Source organism: Lethenteron reissneri, chromosome 32 (assembly GCF_015708825.2).
Source record: "Lethenteron reissneri isolate LAM-NWPU_2019-01 chromosome 32, ASM1570882v1, whole genome shotgun sequence".
NCBI classification, from domain to species: Eukaryota; Metazoa; Chordata; class Hyperoartia; order Petromyzontiformes; family Petromyzontidae; genus Lethenteron; species Lethenteron reissneri.
Genome location: NC_083810.1, coordinates 14,084,143 through 14,105,241, shown reverse-complemented (window position 1 = coordinate 14,105,241; position 21,099 = coordinate 14,084,143). Strand labels below are relative to the sequence as shown.

The window sequence follows — 21,099 nt, the reverse complement described above, 5'->3', positions numbered from 1 at the left end:
CTGGCAAATGAGGTTCCAATGGTGTAAATGCTTACCCCGAGCTCTCATACTCTGATGGTGCATTGTCTTTGAGTTGTGCGCCTTTTGGCGTCATCTGGTCCAACCCATGTGAGACTAGGCTCTAAGGAAAGCTGTCTCGGGTGTGGACCAATCAACTTCAAGGACAGTGCATACATTATCAGAGTTGTGTTTTTGTTTGCATTATGACTGCAGGTATAGTGGTCTATGCAAACATGACTCCATGTAAAAAAGGTGTCAGTTTTGTTGCCAGATAGAAGGGTAAAAAACCAATTATCAAAGCAAGCAGTGTTATGTTTAATGGCACTACGGCATTGATAGCGTACAACCATTATTTTTGCGGCAGAAATAAGACGCAGGGGCTTTATTGCTTACGCAAGTAACGTGAGCACGGCGTTTTATTGCGTCTTGGTGGCTCATTCCTCGACCGTGCGCTCGCGTTACCGGCAAAAATACTGCGCCTCCACGGGCCGCTGCTGCTTCTTCAATTACTGCCGCACGATCAGCTCCGAGCAGAGCGCGCTTTTTGTTTATGCGAAAAACATGATTTGGTGACGATGCTGCCGTGTTGAAAAAGACCTCGACACGTTCGTCAATGACACTGCGAGCCATCGGATGAAAAATACTTAATCGGTGACATTTGAGGCAATGGACCTTCTTGTATAATAATAACAACTATAATATGTTCATGCTTTCATTGGAGCAGTGTGACGGCCTTATGGAAGAAGTGTATATTTGCCCGCGATTATTTATCCTTATTTTTGACATAACCGGCTAAATAAAAATCACGGTAGACGGGTGCCAAGCAGCCTTTATCCCGAGCGTAACTTCAGCGGACAGCTGTCACTCGTGATCTTCTTAAACGGCAACACGAAGCCGCATTTAAAAAAAAAAAAAGCTCAGAGCAATTTATGCTCCATAAATTCTGACTGCGGTGGCGAGCCAGGCCCCGACTGCCGAAACATTCCCCCTACTGAGCTTTCAGGACAGAAATACGCGGCGTATAAATAACGGCACCAGCAGGGCCTGCTGTGTCTCCCCAAACACAATACCATGAAGCGCGTGCTCGTTAGAAACGCGGCTATTGTTAGCGGATATCCCAAGTGTTTGGTCAATTTATAGCTATAATTCTGAGATTCTGCGTTAATTAATTTATGGTCTTTAAGCATCCTGGGTATTTCTAAGTACAGAATTGTGCTTGATGCACGCTGTCCAGTACTGTACGCACACGATCTCACCAGATCTCAGATCTCAAAGTAGGATTTCGTCTTGGACAGAACTTGGATGGGCGACCACCATGCATATGAGTTGTTTCAGGCGTTGTGGCTATACTTTACCATCAACTTAGGGGAGTGAACAAAAAATGTGTGTTGTACTGTACTTCTATGTTCCCGTATCTATGTCCCCACTCCCCCGGCCTTCACCAACCCGCACTAACCAGCGTGGTGAAGTATGTTTATAACACTTATAAATAGCAGTCTTGTCAAAAGCTTGCTTTTCTTTTCCTTCACTCGTGGTGCCTGGCCCCACCGGCTCCTCCTAGCGATGACCCCGCCACAGGGCTGGCTTACTGTCATCACATTGATCTGTATAGAGGGACGCACGGGTGAAGTGACCCCCAGTGTGACCCCAGTCCTCCTTCTACAAACCAACCCCGGGGAAGAGACTCATCGCGCTCTCTTGAAGCAACGCGTGCCCCGAGCAGCGCCACTACCCGCCATTCCACCATCGTGCTTACGAGACGTCTACAATTTGAGGGATGGAGTGTCCTGTTTCAGCGGTTCAGAGTTAATTTTATTTAGAGAGGCATGGAACCGTTGTTTTTAAAGACGTCGCACTCACCGCAGAGAACCGTAGCGACACGACCGCACTCTACGATAGCTGGCGCCAAACTGTGCCACACGCCCCCCCCCCCCCCGCATAGCCTTGTGGGAGCCTTGATACAGATAAAGTTATTTTATTTGAGTTCTTCTTCCGATGCCGTTCCGATGACGTCCACGCACGTTCCGATGACGTCCACGTACGACATCGGAATGCAATCGGAAGAAAAGCTGATGAAGTACACGGAACGGGAAAGGATTTAATCATCGGCGTACGTTGGCCACGCGGCGAGCCCCCCGCCACCGCCCCCGCGCATGCAGGCGAACCGCCGGGGGGGAGACTCACGCTCTCCAGCGCCGTGGGCAGTAACGTGAGCCCCGAGTGCCGCCACTGGCCCGTGGCGGCGCCCCACCACTCCCACACGGGCGGCCCCACGCGGCCGCCCCTCTGCAGCATCACCCGCAGCTTCCCCGGGTGCTCGCCCGCCACGCGGTAGCGGAACGACACGCAGAAGTCGCCCTGCGGCACGGGGCTGGACAGGGAGAGGCTCAGTCGGCCGATCTCGCGGCGGCGGCTCGAGGTGGCCGGCACCGTCATGTAGCGCTCGCGGCCTGCGGAGCGCACGCACACACACACACACGCAAAACGTGCGTGTTGATCGCTTTCATTGTCGTCGCGAAGACACTCATTACTGACAATTGTCATCTTCATAATCATCACCGCTCGTAGCATCGAAATCATCATGATGATATTGTCGTGACTGATGACATTATAATCATCCTCGTTTTCATCATCATCAAGACATTGTCATTACCGATATGATGATCATCTTCATCACTGAGATCAACCAACATCAGCACTAGTATCACTATCATTATAATGATACTGTCGTACTGACGACATCATCATCCCTTTCATTATGAAGAAGACAACGCCATCATCGTCAAGACGTTGTCATTACAGATATAATGATCACCTTCAATCAGGGAGACCATCATCATCAGCACTGGTATCATAATCATCATCATGACACTGTCACTCCAGGCATCAACGCTTGATCACTGACACCTACACTCTCACCATGATCGCCATCCCTAATGTCGACATCCGTGTCACAATTGACGTGAGCGTCATGACTAACATCGCCATCTTCATCAAACTTTCTAGAATCATGATTTAATCTTGGCTGACCTCATTATCATCCTATAACTTACATCATCATCTCATGAATGGCAATAAAAATCAACACAACCAGCAATAAAACTGACGTGACTAAAATCTTTGTCATTTATCTCATTGCGATCTTTGTAACCATAATTTTTCACCATCGTCGTTCAAAACAAATGCAGACGACTCATTTGTGTAGAGCTAAGAGATGACGAGTCACGCTCATCGCGAGACTTTGTGTGCTGGTCTTCAGCAATGCATGTGTATGTATGTTGAACTTCTTTCACACCATACGTAGCCAACAATGCCAATCAGAGCTGCGGAGAAGTCGGCATTCGTGTTTTATTTTGCGTGGGAATTAAATCCAAACCTAGCATTGGGATTCCAACTGTGAGTAAGAAGTGGGAATTGCTTTCCTCCAAACAGGAATAGCTCTTAAGCTGCTGCTACTGCTGCAGCTGCTGCTGATGTTGTTGTTATTGCTGATGTTGTTGTTGTTGTTAATGAGCCAATAGACACGGGGGTTCCCTACCATCGGGCGATTCCAGGAATTTCCAGTCAAAGTCGTCTTCAGCGTCCTGCATCCACTCGCAGGTTCCTTGCCCAAAGGCGCAGTTCCTGTAGAAATCTGGCAGCACCAGCACAAGGAGAGGCAGCACATCGACATCAATAGCAGCAACAGCAGCAATGGCACAAACCAGCATTGATGCACAATCATTGAACTCTGATGCTGCGCGTGGTTACCATCAACGCTTCACTTCCCTGCTTACGCAACTGTTGGCAGAAGGGCTTCCACTAATGTGAGCTCTAGAGGGGGTATTTGGCCTACTCCTCCATACTGGCCAGAAGTTTGGGAAGAGGTGGGAGTTCCATATTTTGGCCTCCATCACACGTCACCTTCCGCTCGACTGACGGACTGACTGCTGTGCCGAGTTATACGGCTGGGTGGACAGAGGCCTGGCGGTCGGGTGGTGGGGGATTTCAATAACTTGATAGTCCTCCAGCCTGTCGGCCTATCAGCCTTCTGGACCAATGTTTGTCAACAGGAATTTGTTTAAGCAGGAAACACTGGTTTCGGTCTCATCACCAGAGTGTGGCCTGTTAAACAACTGCGGCAAGAAAACTCCACAAACACTGTGGCGCCCGTTCGGTACGAGACAGCAACATTTGTTGAATGTTATTTTTCCACAAGGTTAGTCGACGGAGTGGCAGCCAAGGCACGGAAAACGCATCTGAGAGGACATCCACCATCCACGCGATGAAATCAGCTCGTGTGGATTGTTACACTGCGGGGTCACGTGGTCACGAGATGGTGGTGGCTTGGGGAGGCCTTCATCCTCCAGTGCGTTGACCAAGGCTGATGACAATCGGTGTACTCACGCAAGTACAGTGTACAAAGATGCACGGGTTGTGAACCAGACCAGCTGGAAACAGAAGCTCCCCACGTGCGGAAAATGTGGGAGAACCTTTCAGTGAGGTGCTGCGATGCAAGACTGTTCGCGTGCACGGGGCATCAGAATCCAAGGCATTTGGTATCAGGATAATCTGGGCAGGTGGTGCCTCTCACTAAACGCAAAGATAACATGCCATTGGGGTGAGATATGCCGAGGCTTTTGCTCCTGAGCTGCGTGTCAGACCGTAACCATGAGGCAAGGCTCGCGAGAGATTTGCGTGACTTACTCTCTCTGTCCGCGCTGCTGCCCCAGTCGATTGAGATGGCGCCCTGAAAGGTTTCCTTCCCAGATTGCACTGCAGCACAGACACATTCACACACCACCGTCACACACACAGATATTTCTGAACGCTGTCCAACTAAGATTAGCTCTGTCGGTACATCTGTCTGGAACGGGTGGAGGATGGCCATGATAACTCTCGTAAAGATGATTCAATGTCAATTTATGTTTATAATAAAGTTCACGTTCAGGACTTTCTCAGCTGAAATCGGGCGACATTTATCAAAGGAATGCATCAAAGCAAAAATGACGACCGTGTATTTGCCAGTACACAAACACATTTCGCCTTGACACCTGCTCCTCGGCTTTCATACGAATGAAGCAATGTTTCCGAAGACCAAAGTGCGTTGGGGAAAGTGCCACGTGAATGAGTATGTGCGATTGTTTTTCTCTCCCAACTTGTTAATTTATTGAGTTCGTGAAAGGTGACCCAAACTGTGAACGTGGAGCAGTGGAGCGCACGCTCAATATTTGAAGATCACACAAGGTTCACATCCTAACAGAGGTCGACTCAGCCATTCAGTCCTCCGAGGAAAATTAAATTGATTTCAACTCTACGGGAATCCTGAATGTTCATCTTGTGCCGAGGGGCTGTGGCCAGCAGCTGGGCACCACCGCATTGCCACTGGAGTGGGAAGCCACCTGCAATTAGATTTGTATGATATTTATATTGATTTGTATGATATTTATATTGATTTGTATGATATTATTATTGATTTGCATGATATTAATATAGATTTGTTTGATATTAAAATATATTTTTACGATATTAATGTTGAATTGTGTGATAGAAATATTGATTTGTATGATATTAATGTTGATTTGTATGATATGAATGTTAAGTTGCATGATATGAATATTGATTTGTATTATATTAATGTTGATTTGTATGATATGAATATTGATTTGTATGATATTAATGTTGATTTGTTTTTGATAAACAGTAGTGGCCCCCTATGAGCCGGGGCATCTCGGAGCGCTTGACGCCTCATCTCAACCACGTGGAAAAGCCACGTCCCGTGGCAGCTGTCCATGCAGGCACACGGTGGTGGCTCAGCACTTGGCGTGCCAATGGGCGTTTGTCTGCCAGTAGGGCACAATGATTGTGATGTTAAGTTTCACAAACTTAACGTGAACATTATTTTAAAGGCATCTCTTTGTGTAAAAAAAATCCCCAGGAAGAAAAAATGCACAAAAGTTCAAGGTTATTCTATTGATGACTCCAGTATCAAGAGCAAGTCGCTCTCAGCAACATCCTTTAAATTTCAGTCTTCAAAATATTTTGACTGCTGCATGTAAATATTTACGTCACCTGGAACACAGCCGTTTGACTCGAGGCCATTGTATCCCGGAGCCTCCACCAGCCGTGGTCAGATTCCTCGGAGCAAAATCATTGCCAAATGCCCTCTCTGTGATGAAAACCAGAGCAGGTGAGAGTGTGCAGATGACGTGCAGTGCTTTGAAAACCGCAGGCTTTACCAAAGATGTCTCCGCGAGGCTTCTGAGGTTCGGGGTCGATGCTGTTGCTCGCGTGGACGTCGTCTCCGCCCTCCGGCCGGGGGGTCAGCCCCACAGCTCCCGCTCCGGCCGCAACACCGGGCCCTGCCGTCCCAGCGGATCCTCCCGTCCCACCGGCTTCTCCCGTCCCAGCGGCTCCTGCACTCCCCCCATCTCCTGCACTCCCCCTACCACCTCCGGGACTCCCCCCACCACCTCCGGGACTCCCACCACCGCCTCCCGTCCCACCGCCGCCTGCGCTCCCCCCACCTCCCACGCTCCCACCGGCGGTCCCCGCTCCTTCCGTGACCGTCGCTCCTCCTCCCAGGGCCGTGGTCCCCCCGACCGCGTTGCTCTCCTTCTTGAGGCCCTTGCGGCCGGCGGGCCCCTCCAGCTTTCGTGGCGCGCCGATGAACGCTCCGCTCTCGTCGTAGTCGAAGGGCTGGAGGCCGGGCCGCCGCTCGGTGCGGGCCGGGGTGCGCGCGGGTGCCGCCGGGGCCGGCGGCGTGGGGATCTCGTTCCTGAGCTCCTTGCGGTGCGGCCGGACGACGCTGTGCCGCCCGGTCACCAGGTTGCGCAGGTAGTGGCGGCTGCCGCCCCCGCCCAGGAAGACGGGCGAGGCGACGTTGGGGATTTCTGGCACCGCTGAAGGGTGGGGTTGGGTGGGGGGGACAGTGGGAGCGCAATGTCACCCGAAGCTCTGCCACGACCCAGGAACTCGAGGGGCTCCACCAGGAGTCACCAGCTGCTGTGTTCCCCGCCCGTTGCGTGGAATGGCGAGAGGCAACGGTGCAGCCCTGCAGTTGCCTGCTCACGCCACTGCTGGCAGAAGGACCCCGACGAGTAGAAAGCTCTGGGGAGCCCCTTTGGGGCTATTTTGGCCTACTCTTCCATGTTGGCCAGATATCTTGGAAGAGGTGGGAAATACCCACACTTCTAAATTGTGGTTGTAAGCACCGTTCTTCATCGTATCCATGCGCGACCTGAAACGACTGATAATTGGATCATCGTTAAGACGCTCGCTCACGCGACATTATCATTCGTTTGGCTGTGTCGGGGTGGTGGAGCGTCTCGCAAAAGAAATTTGTCTGGATCATTATGTACGTACGTTTGCCTGATACAAAAATCGAATGTGTATCAAAGTAAGCGGTGTATTTTCTTGGGGGGAGGAAGTTTGGGGTGGGTTGTGGCTATCCACTGAATCTTATTTAATATTTATAGAGCTCAAGGCGCTCTCTAAATATAAAATTGTTTAAAAGCAGTAACAAACATGAGAGTGATTTAGATGGCAGGGGCAGTGCAAGGGCCGAGGAATGAGCGACCATAACAGAGGGCACGTGGGGGTCACGACAGGGCAGCGGAGGCACGGCGAGAGCGGAGGGGCGAGGGGAGGGAAGAGGAAGGCAATGGGCGATGTAGAAGAAGTGGTGGCGGTGGTGAGGCTTTAAGAGAGGACTGGAAGGTGGTTAAGGAGGGGGGACTGCTTCACAATTAACACTGCGAAGGAGGAGCTTCCTCTTCTTTCGTAGATGCAGGTAAACAACCAGAATTTCACATTCAACGTGGTCAGGCGAGATAACGTGGCGGCGGCAGGCGGAGCTCACGTGTGCAGTCGGAGCCGCTGCCACGGAAGCCCGGCTTGCACTTGCAGCGGTAGGAGCCGGGCGTGTTGTAGCACACGGCGTTGGCGTGGCACCTGTGCTTGCCCAGCTTGCACTCGTCCGTGTCTGTGCACAAAGCCACTCACTCTGCGTCGGCACACGGGCTATCGAGACGGATCGCCCGCCCGCCCTTCACAGCAGCCACCTCTGTTGCCGTGGGTTACGGCTTAGGGTCACAACAATTGTAAGGAGTCGCTTTGGCTGCTAAGACGGAGGCAGCGTTGTGCACGTGGGGCTCATGTTCAGACTTTCAATTTTAGTTTTGCTGGCATTCAAAATTAGTTTTTCGAATCGTGAAGAACGTATGGGTTGAAGTAAAATAAAAAAAGCATTCAAGCAGTTCATTGCCCATCAAGGAACTCCTGGCAATATTTCTCAGTATTTCATGCTGCTTGTCAGCCCAATGGAACATTTGGGAATGTTTAATACAGTAGCAGTACCCATGAACCCGATTAAAAAGCTGAACACTCCAAAAGCATGTGGCTTACAGTTGCACCCACACCTACCTACAGAACAAGAGCAATGCACACCTGTGCACACACTTACGCACGCGTTTGTGATTAGCTGTGGAATTCAGCACGTCGTGGAGAGGTGCATTGAGTTAGAAGATTCGTAGATTTAACCTCCCAATCCATCTCACACTGCTGCTACCGCTGCTGCATTTCTGCATAGTACAATCCTTTAGTTTTACTATTTCTTTATATAGCTCTATTCCAGAAGCGACCTGGCCGCAAATAATAACTCAATGAAGTGGCTTATCACGTGGTAATTTATAGCAGACAAACGCGTGGTGTTGATTCTAATTGTGGAGGGACCGGAGAAAAATCCACACAACCACGGGGAGAGAGACACGCAAACTTCAATTAAACAGGTGTCAGGGTCGAACCCACGGCCTCCTGTATACCAGGCGAGACAGTTAACATCTTCGCCACCGTGAAGACCCCTCGCCTCCACGGTGCCCCTTCAATCATCCATCGTGGCGACAGAAACCACTGCTGCTGCGCTAACGTTCAAAGCGAGAAGGGTGCGGGATGAGGCTTCGTGTCGAGACACCGTGTCGCTCAGGGCAGGCCCAGTGCAGGGATCTGCTGAGAATTATTTTTTAAATCCCAAAGCCAGGTGTGTGTCTGGTTTCCAAAAGCACTGCATGTGCGGTCAATCTTCAGTTACCCCATTGGCAACACCTGGTGTGAATGGAATATCTAGAAATGTGCAGTCTGGGTCACTTCACGGGAAGCTAAAATAGAGTCCAGTGCAGCCACCGTCAACGTTGAGACATGGTTGCCTGCCACAGCCCGGCGTTCCATTGTAACCGGGGACTGCAATTCATAGAGGAAATGAGGTTTGTAGTAAAAGTATAAAACAGTGTGAAGGCATTTATTTTGAATCCCTTTCCTGCAGAGATGAAGGTAAAGGTGCAGCCCTGCCATGTTTGCACATGCCAACGCTGGTGGAAGCGCCCTCGACTCGAACAAAGACGGTGGTCACCACATCGCTCGTGCTTTCAGATGCGCTTCTGCGGCCGTCTGGAACGCTCTTCCTTCCAATATTAAGAAGCCACTGGGAAGCTATGCACTTTTAATCTACATTGAACACTTATTTCTTTAGAAGTGCTTGTTGTGTTTAGTTTGTTGTCCTTCCCCCCACCTCGGATTAGCACGGTTGGCTACGTACGGCGTGAGAGAAGTTCAACTTACATACAGACATGGAGATCTAGAGCCGCTCTGAGAGGGTATAATGGCCTACTCTTCCACGATGGCCAGACATCTTGGAAGCGGTGGGAGTAGCCATGCTTGACTCCATCACATGTGACCCACCGATCGACGGCGGCACGCCCATGACTGCATAGCCGCTGGGTGGACAGGGACAGGGGGAGTAGAGAAACCCGCCCATTGTTTTAACTGCCGCGCCGGGAGATGGACGCCTGCGGCCTCTCACCTTTGCACTGGTACTTGCCGCTGTGGTAGTTGAGGTCGTAGCCGTCGATGCACTTGCAGAGGTAGCTGCCGAAGGTGTTGACGCACTTCTTGTGACGCGGGCACACGGCCTTGCCCGCCTTGCACTCGTCCACGTCTACGGCGGGACAAACGTGGCTCTCCTCAACGCTCAATCGTCTGCCACCCCGACAAGCAGCGGTGGCGCCGGCTCAATGGGGGCGCGCAAAGCAGGAATCATTCTTGGCTGCCTGACCAATTGGATTATAAACTCCTTCACGAAATGACGGAAGAGATGCAGACAGGAGTTAGAGATGTAGCGAGATGAGAGAAATGTGGACAGGAATTAGAGATGCAGTAAGATGAGAGAAGAAAGATGGAGAGAAGACATGTAATGAAATGAAAAAGATACAGATACACTATGGGGACCTCATTTGCCAGTAAAAATATGATAATTGGTTCTTTACCCTTCTATCTGGCAACAAAACTGACACCTTTTTGCAAGGAGTCATGTTTGCATAGACCGCAATACCTGCAGTCATAACACAAACAAAAGAACATAACTCTGATAATGTGCACTGTCCTTGAAGTTGATTGGTCCACACCCGAGACAGCTTTCCTTCGAGCCTAGTCTCATATGGGTTGGACCAGATGACGCCAAAAGGCGCACAACTCAAGGACAATGCACCATCAGAGTATGAGAGCTCGGGGCAAGCATCTACACTATGGGGACCTCATTTGCCAGTAAAAATATGATAATTGGTTCTTTACCCTTCTATCTGGCAACAAAACTGACACCTTTTTGCAAGGAGTCATGTTTGCATAGACCGCAATACCCGCAGTCATAACACAAACAAAAGAACATAACTCTGATAATGTGCACTGTCCTTGAAGTTGATTGGTCCACACCCGAGATAGCTTTCCTTCGAGCCTAGTCTCATATGGGTTGGACCAGATGACGCCAAAAGGCGCACAACTCAAGGACAATGCACCATCAGAGTATGAGAGCTCGGGGCAAGCATCTACACTATGGGCACCTCATTTGCCAGTAAAAATATGATAATTCGTTCTTTACCCTTCTATCTGGCAAAAAAACTGACACCTTTTTGCAAGGAGTCATGTTTGCATAGACCGCAATACCTGCAGTCATAACACAAACAAAAGAACATAACTCTGATAATGTGCACTGTCCTTGAAGTTGATTGGTCCACACCCGAGACAGCTTTCCTTCGAGCCTAGTCTCATATGGGTTGGACCAGATGACGCCAAAAGGCGCACAACTCAAGGACAATGCACCATCAGAGTATGAGAGCTCGGGGCAAGCATCTACACTATGGGGACCTCATTTGCCAGTAAAAATATGATAATTGGTTCTTTACCCTTCTATCTGGCAACAAAACTGACACCTTTTTGCAAGGAGTCATGTTTGCATAGACCGCAATACCTGCAGTCATAACACAAACAAAAGAACATAACTCTGATAATGTGCACTGTCCTTGAAGTTGATTGGTCCACACCCGAGACAGCTTTCCTTCGAGCCTAGTCTCATATGGGTTGGACCAGATGACGCCAAAAGGCGCACAACTCAAGGACAATACACCATCAGAGTATGAGAGCTCGGGGCAAGCATCTACACTATGGGGACCTCATTTGCCAGTAAAAATATGATAATTGGTTCTTTACCCTTCTATCTGGCAACAAAACTGACACCTTTTTTGCAAGGAGTCATGTTTGCATAGACCGCAATACCTGCAGTCATAACACAAACAAAAGAACATAACTCTGATAATGTGCACTGTCCTTGAAGTTGATTGGTCCACACCCGAGACAGCTTTCCTTCGAGCCTAGTCTCATATGGGTTGGACCAGATGACGCCAAAAGGCGCACAACTCAAGGACAATGCACCATCAGAGTATGAGAGCTCGGGGCAAGCATCTACACTATGGGGACCTCATTTGCCAGTAAAAATATGATAATTGGTTCTTTACCCTTCTATCTGGCAACAAAACTGACACCTTTTTGCAAGGAGTCATGTTTGCATAGACCGCAATACCTGCCAGATAGAAGGGTAAAGAACCAATTATCATATTTTTACTGGCAAATGAGGTCCCCATAGTGTAGATGCTTGCCCCGAGCTCTCATACTCTGATGGTGCATTGTCCTTGAGTTGTGCGCCTTTTGGCGTCATCTGGTCCAACCCATATGAGACTAGGCTCGAAGGAAAGCTGTCTCGGGTGTGGACCAATCAACTTCAAGGACAGTGCACATTATCAGAGTTATGTTCTTTTGTTTGTGTTATGACTGCAGGTATTGCGGTCTATGCAAACATGACTCCTTGCAAAAAAGGTGTCAGTTTTGTTGCCAGATAGAAGGGTAAAGAACCAATTATCATATTTTTACTGGCAAATGAGGTCCCCATAGTGTAGATGCTTGCCCCGAGCTCTCATACTCTGATGGTGTATTGTCCTTGAGTTGTGCGCCTTTTGGCGTCATCTGGTCCAACCCATATGAGACTAGGCTCGAAGGAAAGCTGTCTCGGGTGTGGACCAATCAACTTCAAGGACAGTGCACATTATCAGAGTTATGTTCTTTTGTTTGTGTTATGACTGCAGGTATTGCGGTCTATGCAAACATGACTCCTTGCAAAAAGGTGTCAGTTTTGTTGCCAGATAGAAGGGTAAAGAACCAATTATCATATTTTTACTGGCAAATGAGGTCCCCATAGTGTAGATGCTTGCCCCGAGCTCTCATACTCTGATGGTGCATTGTCCTTGAGTTGTGCGCCTTTTGGCGTCATCTGGTCCAACCCATATGAGACTAGGCTCGAAGGAAAGCTGTCTCGGGTGTGGACCAATCAACTTCAAGGACAGTGCACATTATCAGAGTTATGTTCTTTTGTTTGTGTTATGACTGCAGGTATTGCGGTCTATGCAAACATGACTCCTTGCAAAAAGGTGTCAGTTTTGTTGCCAGATAGAAGGGTAAAGAACCAATTATCATATTTTTACTGGCAAATGAGGTCCCCATAGTGTAGATGCTTGCCCCGAGCTCTCATACTCTGATGGTGCATTGTCCTTGAGTTGTGCGCCTTTTGGCGTCATCTGGTCCAACCCATATGAGACTAGGCTCGAAGGAAAGCTGTCTCGGGTGTGGACCAATCAACTTCAAGGACAGTGCACATTATCAGAGTTATGTTCTTTTGTTTGTGTTATGACTGCAGGTATTGCGGTCTATGCAAACATGACTCCTTGCAAAAAGGTGTCAGTTTTGTTGCCAGATAGAAGGGTAAAGAACCAATTATCATATTTTTACTGGCAAATGAGGTCCCCATAGTGTAGATGCTTGCCCCGAGCTCTCATACTCTGATGGTGCATTGTCCTTGAGTTGTGCGCCTTTTGGCGTCATCTGGTCCAACCCATATGAGACTAGGCTCGAAGGAAAGCTGTCTCGGGTGTGGACCAATCAACTTCAAGGACAGTGCACATTATCAGAGTTATGTTCTTTTGTTTGTGTTATGACTGCAGGTATTGCGGTCTATGCAAACATGACTCCTTGCAAAAAGGTGTCAGTTTTGTTGCCAGATAGAAGGGTAAAGAACCAATTATCATATTTTTACTGGCAAATGAGGTCCCCATAGTGTAGATGCTTGCCCCGAGCTCTCATACTCTGATGGTGCATTGTCCTTGAGTTGTGCGCCTTTTGGCGTCATCTGGTCCAACCCATATGAGACTAGGCTCGAAGGAAAGCTGTCTCGGGTGTGGACCAATCAACTTCAAGGACAGTGCACATTATCAGAGTTATGTTCTTTTGTTTGTGTTATGACTGCAGGTATTGCGGTCTATGCAAACATGACTCCTTGCAAAAAGGTGTCAGTTTTGTTGCCAGATAGAAGGGTAAAGAACCAATTATCAAGATGCAGATATTAAAGATGGAGTATGGTGGGAGAGAAAGATGCAGGCAACGTAGAGGTTGTAGAGATTAATATTATCTATTATGTAAATTCGGTTTTTATATTTATTAGAATCTCAACTCGAGCTGATATTTGGTGCATCCCCATTCATGAATTTGGGGGCGCTTGGGTTGCTTCGGGCCATATAAAGCCTTGCCTTAGCTCGGTTTGCTGATGGCAAGCACCACCACTGGTGACAAGTGGACGCGCTGTCCTGGAGTATGCCATCATTCGGGAAGGAAGTTACTCTGACTTTTGAATAACGTCTCTACAGGCTGAGATAATGCTGACTGCAGCGGCCGGTTTGAGAGGTTTTGGTGTCCAGGTCAAATGAACGGCTGGCGCTAAGTGACACTCTCCAAAACAAACACAGTGCTTTCCACGTGAACAGGAGATGTACATTAACACATGGGAAAAGGTTGAGTTGAAAGATTGGCTGTGAATATCAGAGAAAATACAAAGAGTTATACAGGTTCAGGCACAGGTGCGTACTCATGTCAGAGAGATAGATCTGCAGACAAATAGACAAAACGTATTGTCATCTCTGCGATGAAGATTATATACACAACGCCTAAATCCCGCGTTGGAACAAAAGCAGTTCTTGCTGCATAACTCTCCAACGTTTTTTGCGGGTTGTGCCGTGTGTGGTGTGGAGACGAATCCAGTGCCAGGATAAGCTCCCAGAACGTGGAGCGAAATGTCGGACATCGTGCCAAACAACACGCGGCACAACCCAAAAACATATCACAACCAAAACACCTACACAGTACCTTGTGCTGTTACTCGGGGGGGGAGAGAGAGGAGTTAAATGTCCAAGATTATTGGAAAATGTTTCCGCTGTGGCAAGCTGTTAACTTCCTCGCCTGGTATGCAGGAAGTCGTGGGTTCGATGCCGACCCTGACGCCTGCTGTATATTTAGAGTTTGCATGTCCTCCCCTTGATTTAATGGATTTTTCTCCAGATCCTCCGTTTTTTTTCCCTCCACATTTAGAATCAACATAAACGCGTTGAGAGTATTTGGCTGCCATACATTCCCACGTGACGATAAGCCACTTCGTTGAGCTGTCATTTGTGATAGCAGCCAGGTCGCTCCTGAAAAGAGCTGCATGGCTCAGTGGGCCTTTCCTGGGAGAATAACAAAATATTTATTGTTTATTTTATTTGTATTTTTACATCCAAACCTAATGAGGCCAAGGGTGTTCCCACATAATGTCTTTGCCTCCTTGGCTGGGTCTACGTCGCAAGTGCAATTAAGCAGCAAATCCTTGAGAGTGGCACAGGATTAGAGCCAGCATAAGCCCAGGCACATGCACAACTTCTTTCACTGAGTGCATCCAGCTGAGTTTCACTTCTCAAACCCTTAAGCTGAGCCCAAATGCAAGCAGTGCAATGGACTTCACTAGCAGGTGATCCTTATTAGTGGGTGAAGAAATGAACATTCCAATTCCTGAGAGAATTCACGCAGTAATGTACTCGGAATACTAAGAGTTGTTCGTTGTTGCAACTCATGGATTTCATCAACAATTAAACTTAAGTTAGCAGAGCATCACCTTACCAAGGAAATAGATCAGTCCAGAAAATAAAAACCACAGATGTCCTCTTTAGTGAATTCGTAATGCCGATTTTGAACAACACTCTATTCACTCGGTGTTACCTGATTATTTTAAAAAGATTAACCATTTTATTCCTCGAATGTGGATGAGGCCAATGCAAATGAACAACTCAAATGACCTCATGTATGATTTTCTACAGTTACCGTCGATTGCACTGAGACTATCAACATGCTATGCTTGCTAATTTAATATCAAGTGGCAGATTCAACTCAAAATCAAATAAGTAGCGAGAATGGACAGCCATCCCATGAACCACCCAGCCACTCCTACAAATGCTAAAAACCAACTTGGATTTTTCATGAACTCTGCCTTATGATAGAAATATAAAAGAAAAAAAACCGGGTCATGTTGTGGGGCAATGCTGCTCAATAAGAGTTTCACCAACTGCTGGGCTTTTGTGGCTTCCTATCCCCGTGACAACTGACCAAGTTCCAATAGATTATCCTTTGGTAAACATCAAAGACCATTGGATGCAGGTGTCCTTCAGGGGACACTCGTGACGTGGTTTAAGTACTCAGGTGGCTCAGGCCAGCTGACCAATGCTGTCGTGTTTTCAAGTGCAGCCATGTGTGGGACTGCAAAGTGAGAAGGGTGAGAAAGAGTAAACCACAAAGATGACAGCACGGGCTATATTTGAGATGTCGCTATATTTGAGATGTCGCTATATTTACGGTGGCTGTTATGGAATATGGGCTAATGTGACCACTTGCTTGCGCACGTGCATGTGAATGTAGAATGTATATGTGTGCACATGTGGTTATGCCACTAGGTTGAGTTGACCTAGGTGAGACTCAGGACCCATCCATATATAACATGCCATTGATGTCAGCTGTGGGAATCACATCGAGGCCGCAGAGTTTGTATGATCAGCCCTAAACGAGTAGCCGGCGTGATATGTGTAAACGTCGGTACCCGGAAGGCAAAGGAGGCTGGGTACGGCGCTGGCCACACCATCCCCTCCGTGTGTCATTCCGGCCTTAATAGGTGCTCGCTAACAGCACCCCAGCAGTCTGTTAAAGCTACTCGGGGAATTCATTTGTTGTGCAGACAATAACACCTTTGAGAAGCCGTTACAGTCTGACCACAGCCACTGATTTTCAAGTTCTGAAAGTGGCTAATCCAAAAAATATTAAAACTTTAAAGTAGATTTACTTCCTGGTGAAAGGTGCTAATATAGCATCTGCATATATATAGAACTATACAGCCTTAAAGACCCTTATGTTATAACATGCGCAAGCACACCTAACTGATAACTTGTCATTAATTGCCCAGAAAAGCTTCGCTCATTGCCAACACTAATTTCTCTTTTTTAATGTCCATGTAAATAAACTTGCATGCCAGAACAAGCCCATGCTCAGAGGCAGCTCAACATCGTCCTTGCTGGCTAATCTGACGCATAGACGCAAACTCTGCACGTACGTACGAGTCGTATTTTCACTGCTGGACAATTTATTGCAACTTGGTCAGTGGCTGTAGCCAAGAAGCCAAAACATCCTGGCTGGGTGGTAACGCTGCCAATTGAACAGCATTGCCCCCAACATTATCAAATTGCACATTTCTCTGTTATAAGGCTGTGAATGTTTTATGTATGTGGTGAGGATGTTTAACATTGGTAGGATTGGCTGGGTGGCTCTCAGGGCTAACGTCTATTTTGCGTACAGATTAGATTTCGGGTTCAGATCCAGGTTAAGAGCTGATACTAAATCAAATTCCCAAGCAGGGGATAATGTGTTGATGGCCTCAGCACCATCATCAATAACTCAAATGGATATTCATCAGAGACACACGGGTTAAAACTCACTTTTAGCCTGGTCCAAATCTGATGATTAACAAGTTCCCTCTGGTGTTGTTCAGAGAGGGCATTGCCAGGTGACTCCTTCACAGGCCACGTGCTGATTCCTCTTCATCTAGAGTCATTCACTGGGCTGACGTGACACTACGAAATTTCAAAATAATACTACTTAACCTCCTATAATGTAGTTGAGGTATAAATGTTGATCAAATCCATATGACATATTTATAGATAAAAAAATATATAGACGATATCCTGTCCGAGTACAATCAATATTGCATAATTTATCTTTGAAATTGAAACATTTTAATTCACTAAATCCCTTTACCCAGTAATAAGGATCTCCAGCTGGTGAGGTCCAGACTCGGAACCTTTCTTGCACTTGGGGCTCGGATTAGAGTTCACCAATCGCGCCTCGCCGCCGAGCAGCGAGCAGGCGGCGTTCCAGCTCTCCACAATCCACCAAACCCCGCTGCGCGTCGCCGGACCGCAGGCAACGAGGGGTCGACCTCACGCGGCCGTGGGACGTCTGTCCGCGATGCGACGGAGTGGAAGTCGGGCGGGGGGAGGGGGAGGAGGGGGGGGGGGCTCTCACCTATGCAGGTGCGTCCGTCAGGTCCCAGCTGCAGGCCGGTGGAGGGACACAGGCAGCGCACCTCCCCGCCCGTCTCCTCGCAGCCGTGCTGACAGCCGGCCATGCCGCACGTGCGCATGTCTGCGCAGGAGGGGGCGGCACGTGGGGGGGGGGGGGGGGCACACGGCCTGAGCGAGAACTCGCGCCACGACACCCACGCCAGCCCGTGGCACGTGCCGTGGCACCTGCTGTGGCGTGCTCTGTGTGGCGCCTTGCAGCGGAGCGGCGGTGGTGGTGGTGCGGTGATTGCGCTGTGCCGTGGACCCGCCGAGCAGAGTTCAATTCCCACTCGTGGACAACACCGGTGACGATTATCTGAACCGGTCCTGGGCCTCCAGAAGATTGACTCGGCCAAAAATTTTTCCTGTACCCGGTACGATATGTACATGTCGTCACTAGAGAGACAAAGGCGACCGGGCGTGGTGCTGGCCACCCACCCCCTCGTGTGCCGTGCCGGCCTTCATTAGGTGCTCGCTAACAGCACTTGCTCCAGCAGTCTGTTAAGGCGACACGGGAGATCTGTGTCTTTGCGTGCCTGCTGAGCGCGGGCATAGGGGTTAGCTGCGCTCTACACCTGGAAGCCTGAAATCGATTCCCGATCGCGGCTAATATCAGCAGCGATTTATGTGAAATGGTCCTAAGTCATGTAAATCATCAGCTCCGAGGAGAGAGAGGCAGCCGGGCCTGGTCCTGACCACACCACCTCCTGTGCCGCCCTTCACAGGGGCTCACTGCGAAACTCGTCCCGCCATAAACAGCTATATGGGGAACTTTGCCTGTGTAAGTGCTCACTTGCACAGCACTAACAGCATACTGTCCTTAACGTTAAATGAGCGAGCACTGTGTGAGCGTGAGTGGATTACAAGTGAAGTCATTAGAGATGAGTCTGTCTCGTGCCAGCGAGACTTTGGCTGTGCGTGTGGTCTCAAAGTAAACCTGACCTGGCACAACGCATGGCATGGCTGTCACCTAATGCGGCAAGGTGTTCAACATACATACATGTGTCGGGGTTAGTGTGAATAGTGCACGAACCACAACCACACAGCATCTCGAGTGACAGCAGACATTGACACATTAATGCAGCTAGGATAATAATACCCACAACACAGTCCCATCATAATGATCATAGGAGTGTAGTCATCGTTTCTAATTTTACAACGGTGTCACAATCATTATTACATGTATCATTGGTATCATTATAATAATTTGCCAACTTCTAATGAATGTATGTTGAACTTTTTGGCACCGTATGTAGCCCTACCGTGCTAATCGTAGGTGCGGGGGAAGGACAACAAACCTAACACAACAAAGCAGTTCTACAAAGGCAGATGCGCCTTCGATTAGCACGGTTGGCTATATACGGTGCAAAGAAGTTCAACATACATACTCAGGAAATTAGTTTTCAATTTAGTAATAACTATCATCACGGTTACCTTTGCAATAAGCAGCACTCTGTTATTCCACAGACTTTTAAAAAGTGCTTGGAGGTTTTGAAAGTTCACGGTGTCTATTTAGAGCAGTGGTGAGTGCAGCTGCATGTTCCTGGCACCGCACAAACCCTCGCCAATGGACAGAGAACAAACATCCAAACTTTTGCACGCTCTGTCAAAGCAACGAGATCCAATTGGGACATTTTGGCAAAAACAAAGCGGTGGTTATTTTTCATCTGATTCAAAACACTGCGTGTGCACCATAATTATACAAACGCGAGTGCGTTTTGGCAGCCGTGTTTTTAATGTAGGAACCACTCAAAGTGGGAATATTCATTCGGCTGCGTGCGTGAAATACATCTGTGGAGCCACACATTGGCCAACTCTCGCAGAGAGCACGTTGGACCATTATTAGCACGTGGCGAGCAGAAGAGCAGAAGGTCAAACATTACTTCCATAAGTTTGCAAAATAAACACCACTTGTAAAACAGGAGCGGCGTAGTCGGCCCTGTACAGCGCGAGGCTTAACAAAACTCAGCAGAGGGCAAATCAATCCCGCGGAGCTGTCAACAGCAGACGATCATGGCAGAGGGCACCCGAGTCCCAGGCGTTAGGCGGGAAAGCAGCTGCCAGTCACGTCTCGTGAACTCCGCTGACCACGACCGCCGGGAACATCTCCCGGCGTGGGCACGGCCACACGCCAGGAGTTGGCGGTGTCCGTCTGGAAAGCGGTCCGCGCGCTTATCGCTGAGACTCACGGAAAGGGTCCAAACGGTTTGCCCACTCGCCTCGCTTCAGAATTCTCCCACACTATGATTATAAGAACAAAAACTCAACACATTTATCAATAGCACTGCCTTAAATCCAATTATATATTTGATCGGTGACATTTCGGCAAACTGGCCTTCTTCGTAGCCACGTCGTGAGGTTAAATCTGCACAACATGCGACTGGCGGGGCGCTGCACTAAGTTGCTCACGTGATGCTGTGTCTTTAAAGCTTCTACCGTCACCATTCACGTCACCTTGCTGAGGGGGAGAAACAACGCAGGCCGAAAATTCCCATGTTTTCTTTCCAAAACTCGGTGGGTGTCTCTTAGCCAAATACAAATCTACAAATGTCGGGGGTGTCCAGACATCCGCGGGCATGCACAGCGGCAGTGAGAAGAGGCCCCGGGGAGTGTGGCGGGCGCTCTGGGGGTCATCGCTCCACCTCTGGGCCGAGCCTCCCCCTGCCAAATGTGTGTTTACCCCGGGGCTGAGATTGCCATGGGTAGTGCACGGCTCTCTCTCTCCCGTCACACGGGACCCTGCGAGGCATCACGTCCTGCCTCAGCTCGGCTTCTCAGGTCCATCGCCCTGATGACACTTAGCTGGTTCTGGTGCCTGCGGGCACGGCCACTGGAACTGGTTTTACATTTCGTTGTTTTTTGTTTTCTGTGAAATGTTGTTATTTTTTCCCCTCGCCGTGCGCACAGGATAGCTCTTGAGTAGCCACTGAACCACTCATCAAGTTGTTTGTGTTGTTGTTATTGTTGTTGTTGAAATGGAAACTTGGACGGGAACAGGTTGTGTCGGTGAAATGGGGATTGTTTTGTGAAAGAAGTAAAAAAAATGTACATTAAAAATGTTTTAGAAAGTGAGAACGAACATTAATACAGTATGAAGAGCATGACTTGAAGAATGTAATTATAAAATATTAAGCGTGGAATTTATCTCACTTGTACAACTTTCACCGTGATGACTGAACTGATAGGATGCCACTGTGGCGAGATGTTAACTCCCTTATTGCCTGGCGTGAAGGAGGTAGTGGGTTCGATTACGACTCTGACGCCTGGAAATTTTGAGTTT

At 48.6% G+C, this 21,099-nt stretch overlaps 1 protein-coding gene across 1 annotated transcript in view; it reads right to left on the bottom strand.

Annotated features, from left to right (window-relative positions):
* Positions 1-21,099, bottom strand: part of NPNT (nephronectin) — a 49,543-nt gene that overhangs the window by 4,127 nt on the left and 24,317 nt on the right. Inside the window, exons 5-11 of the mRNA XM_061564083.1 lie at positions 17,782-17,901; positions 9,836-9,970; positions 7,841-7,963; positions 6,219-6,881; positions 4,687-4,755; positions 3,539-3,634; positions 2,185-2,450 (exon numbers count right to left, since the gene is read on the bottom strand). Of these exons, the coding sequence (XP_061420067.1) occupies positions 2,185-2,450; positions 3,539-3,634; positions 4,687-4,755; positions 6,219-6,881; positions 7,841-7,963; positions 9,836-9,970; positions 17,782-17,901 (1,472 nt within the window). The remainder of the gene's footprint in view (positions 1-2,184; positions 2,451-3,538; positions 3,635-4,686; positions 4,756-6,218; positions 6,882-7,840; positions 7,964-9,835; positions 9,971-17,781; positions 17,902-21,099) is intronic.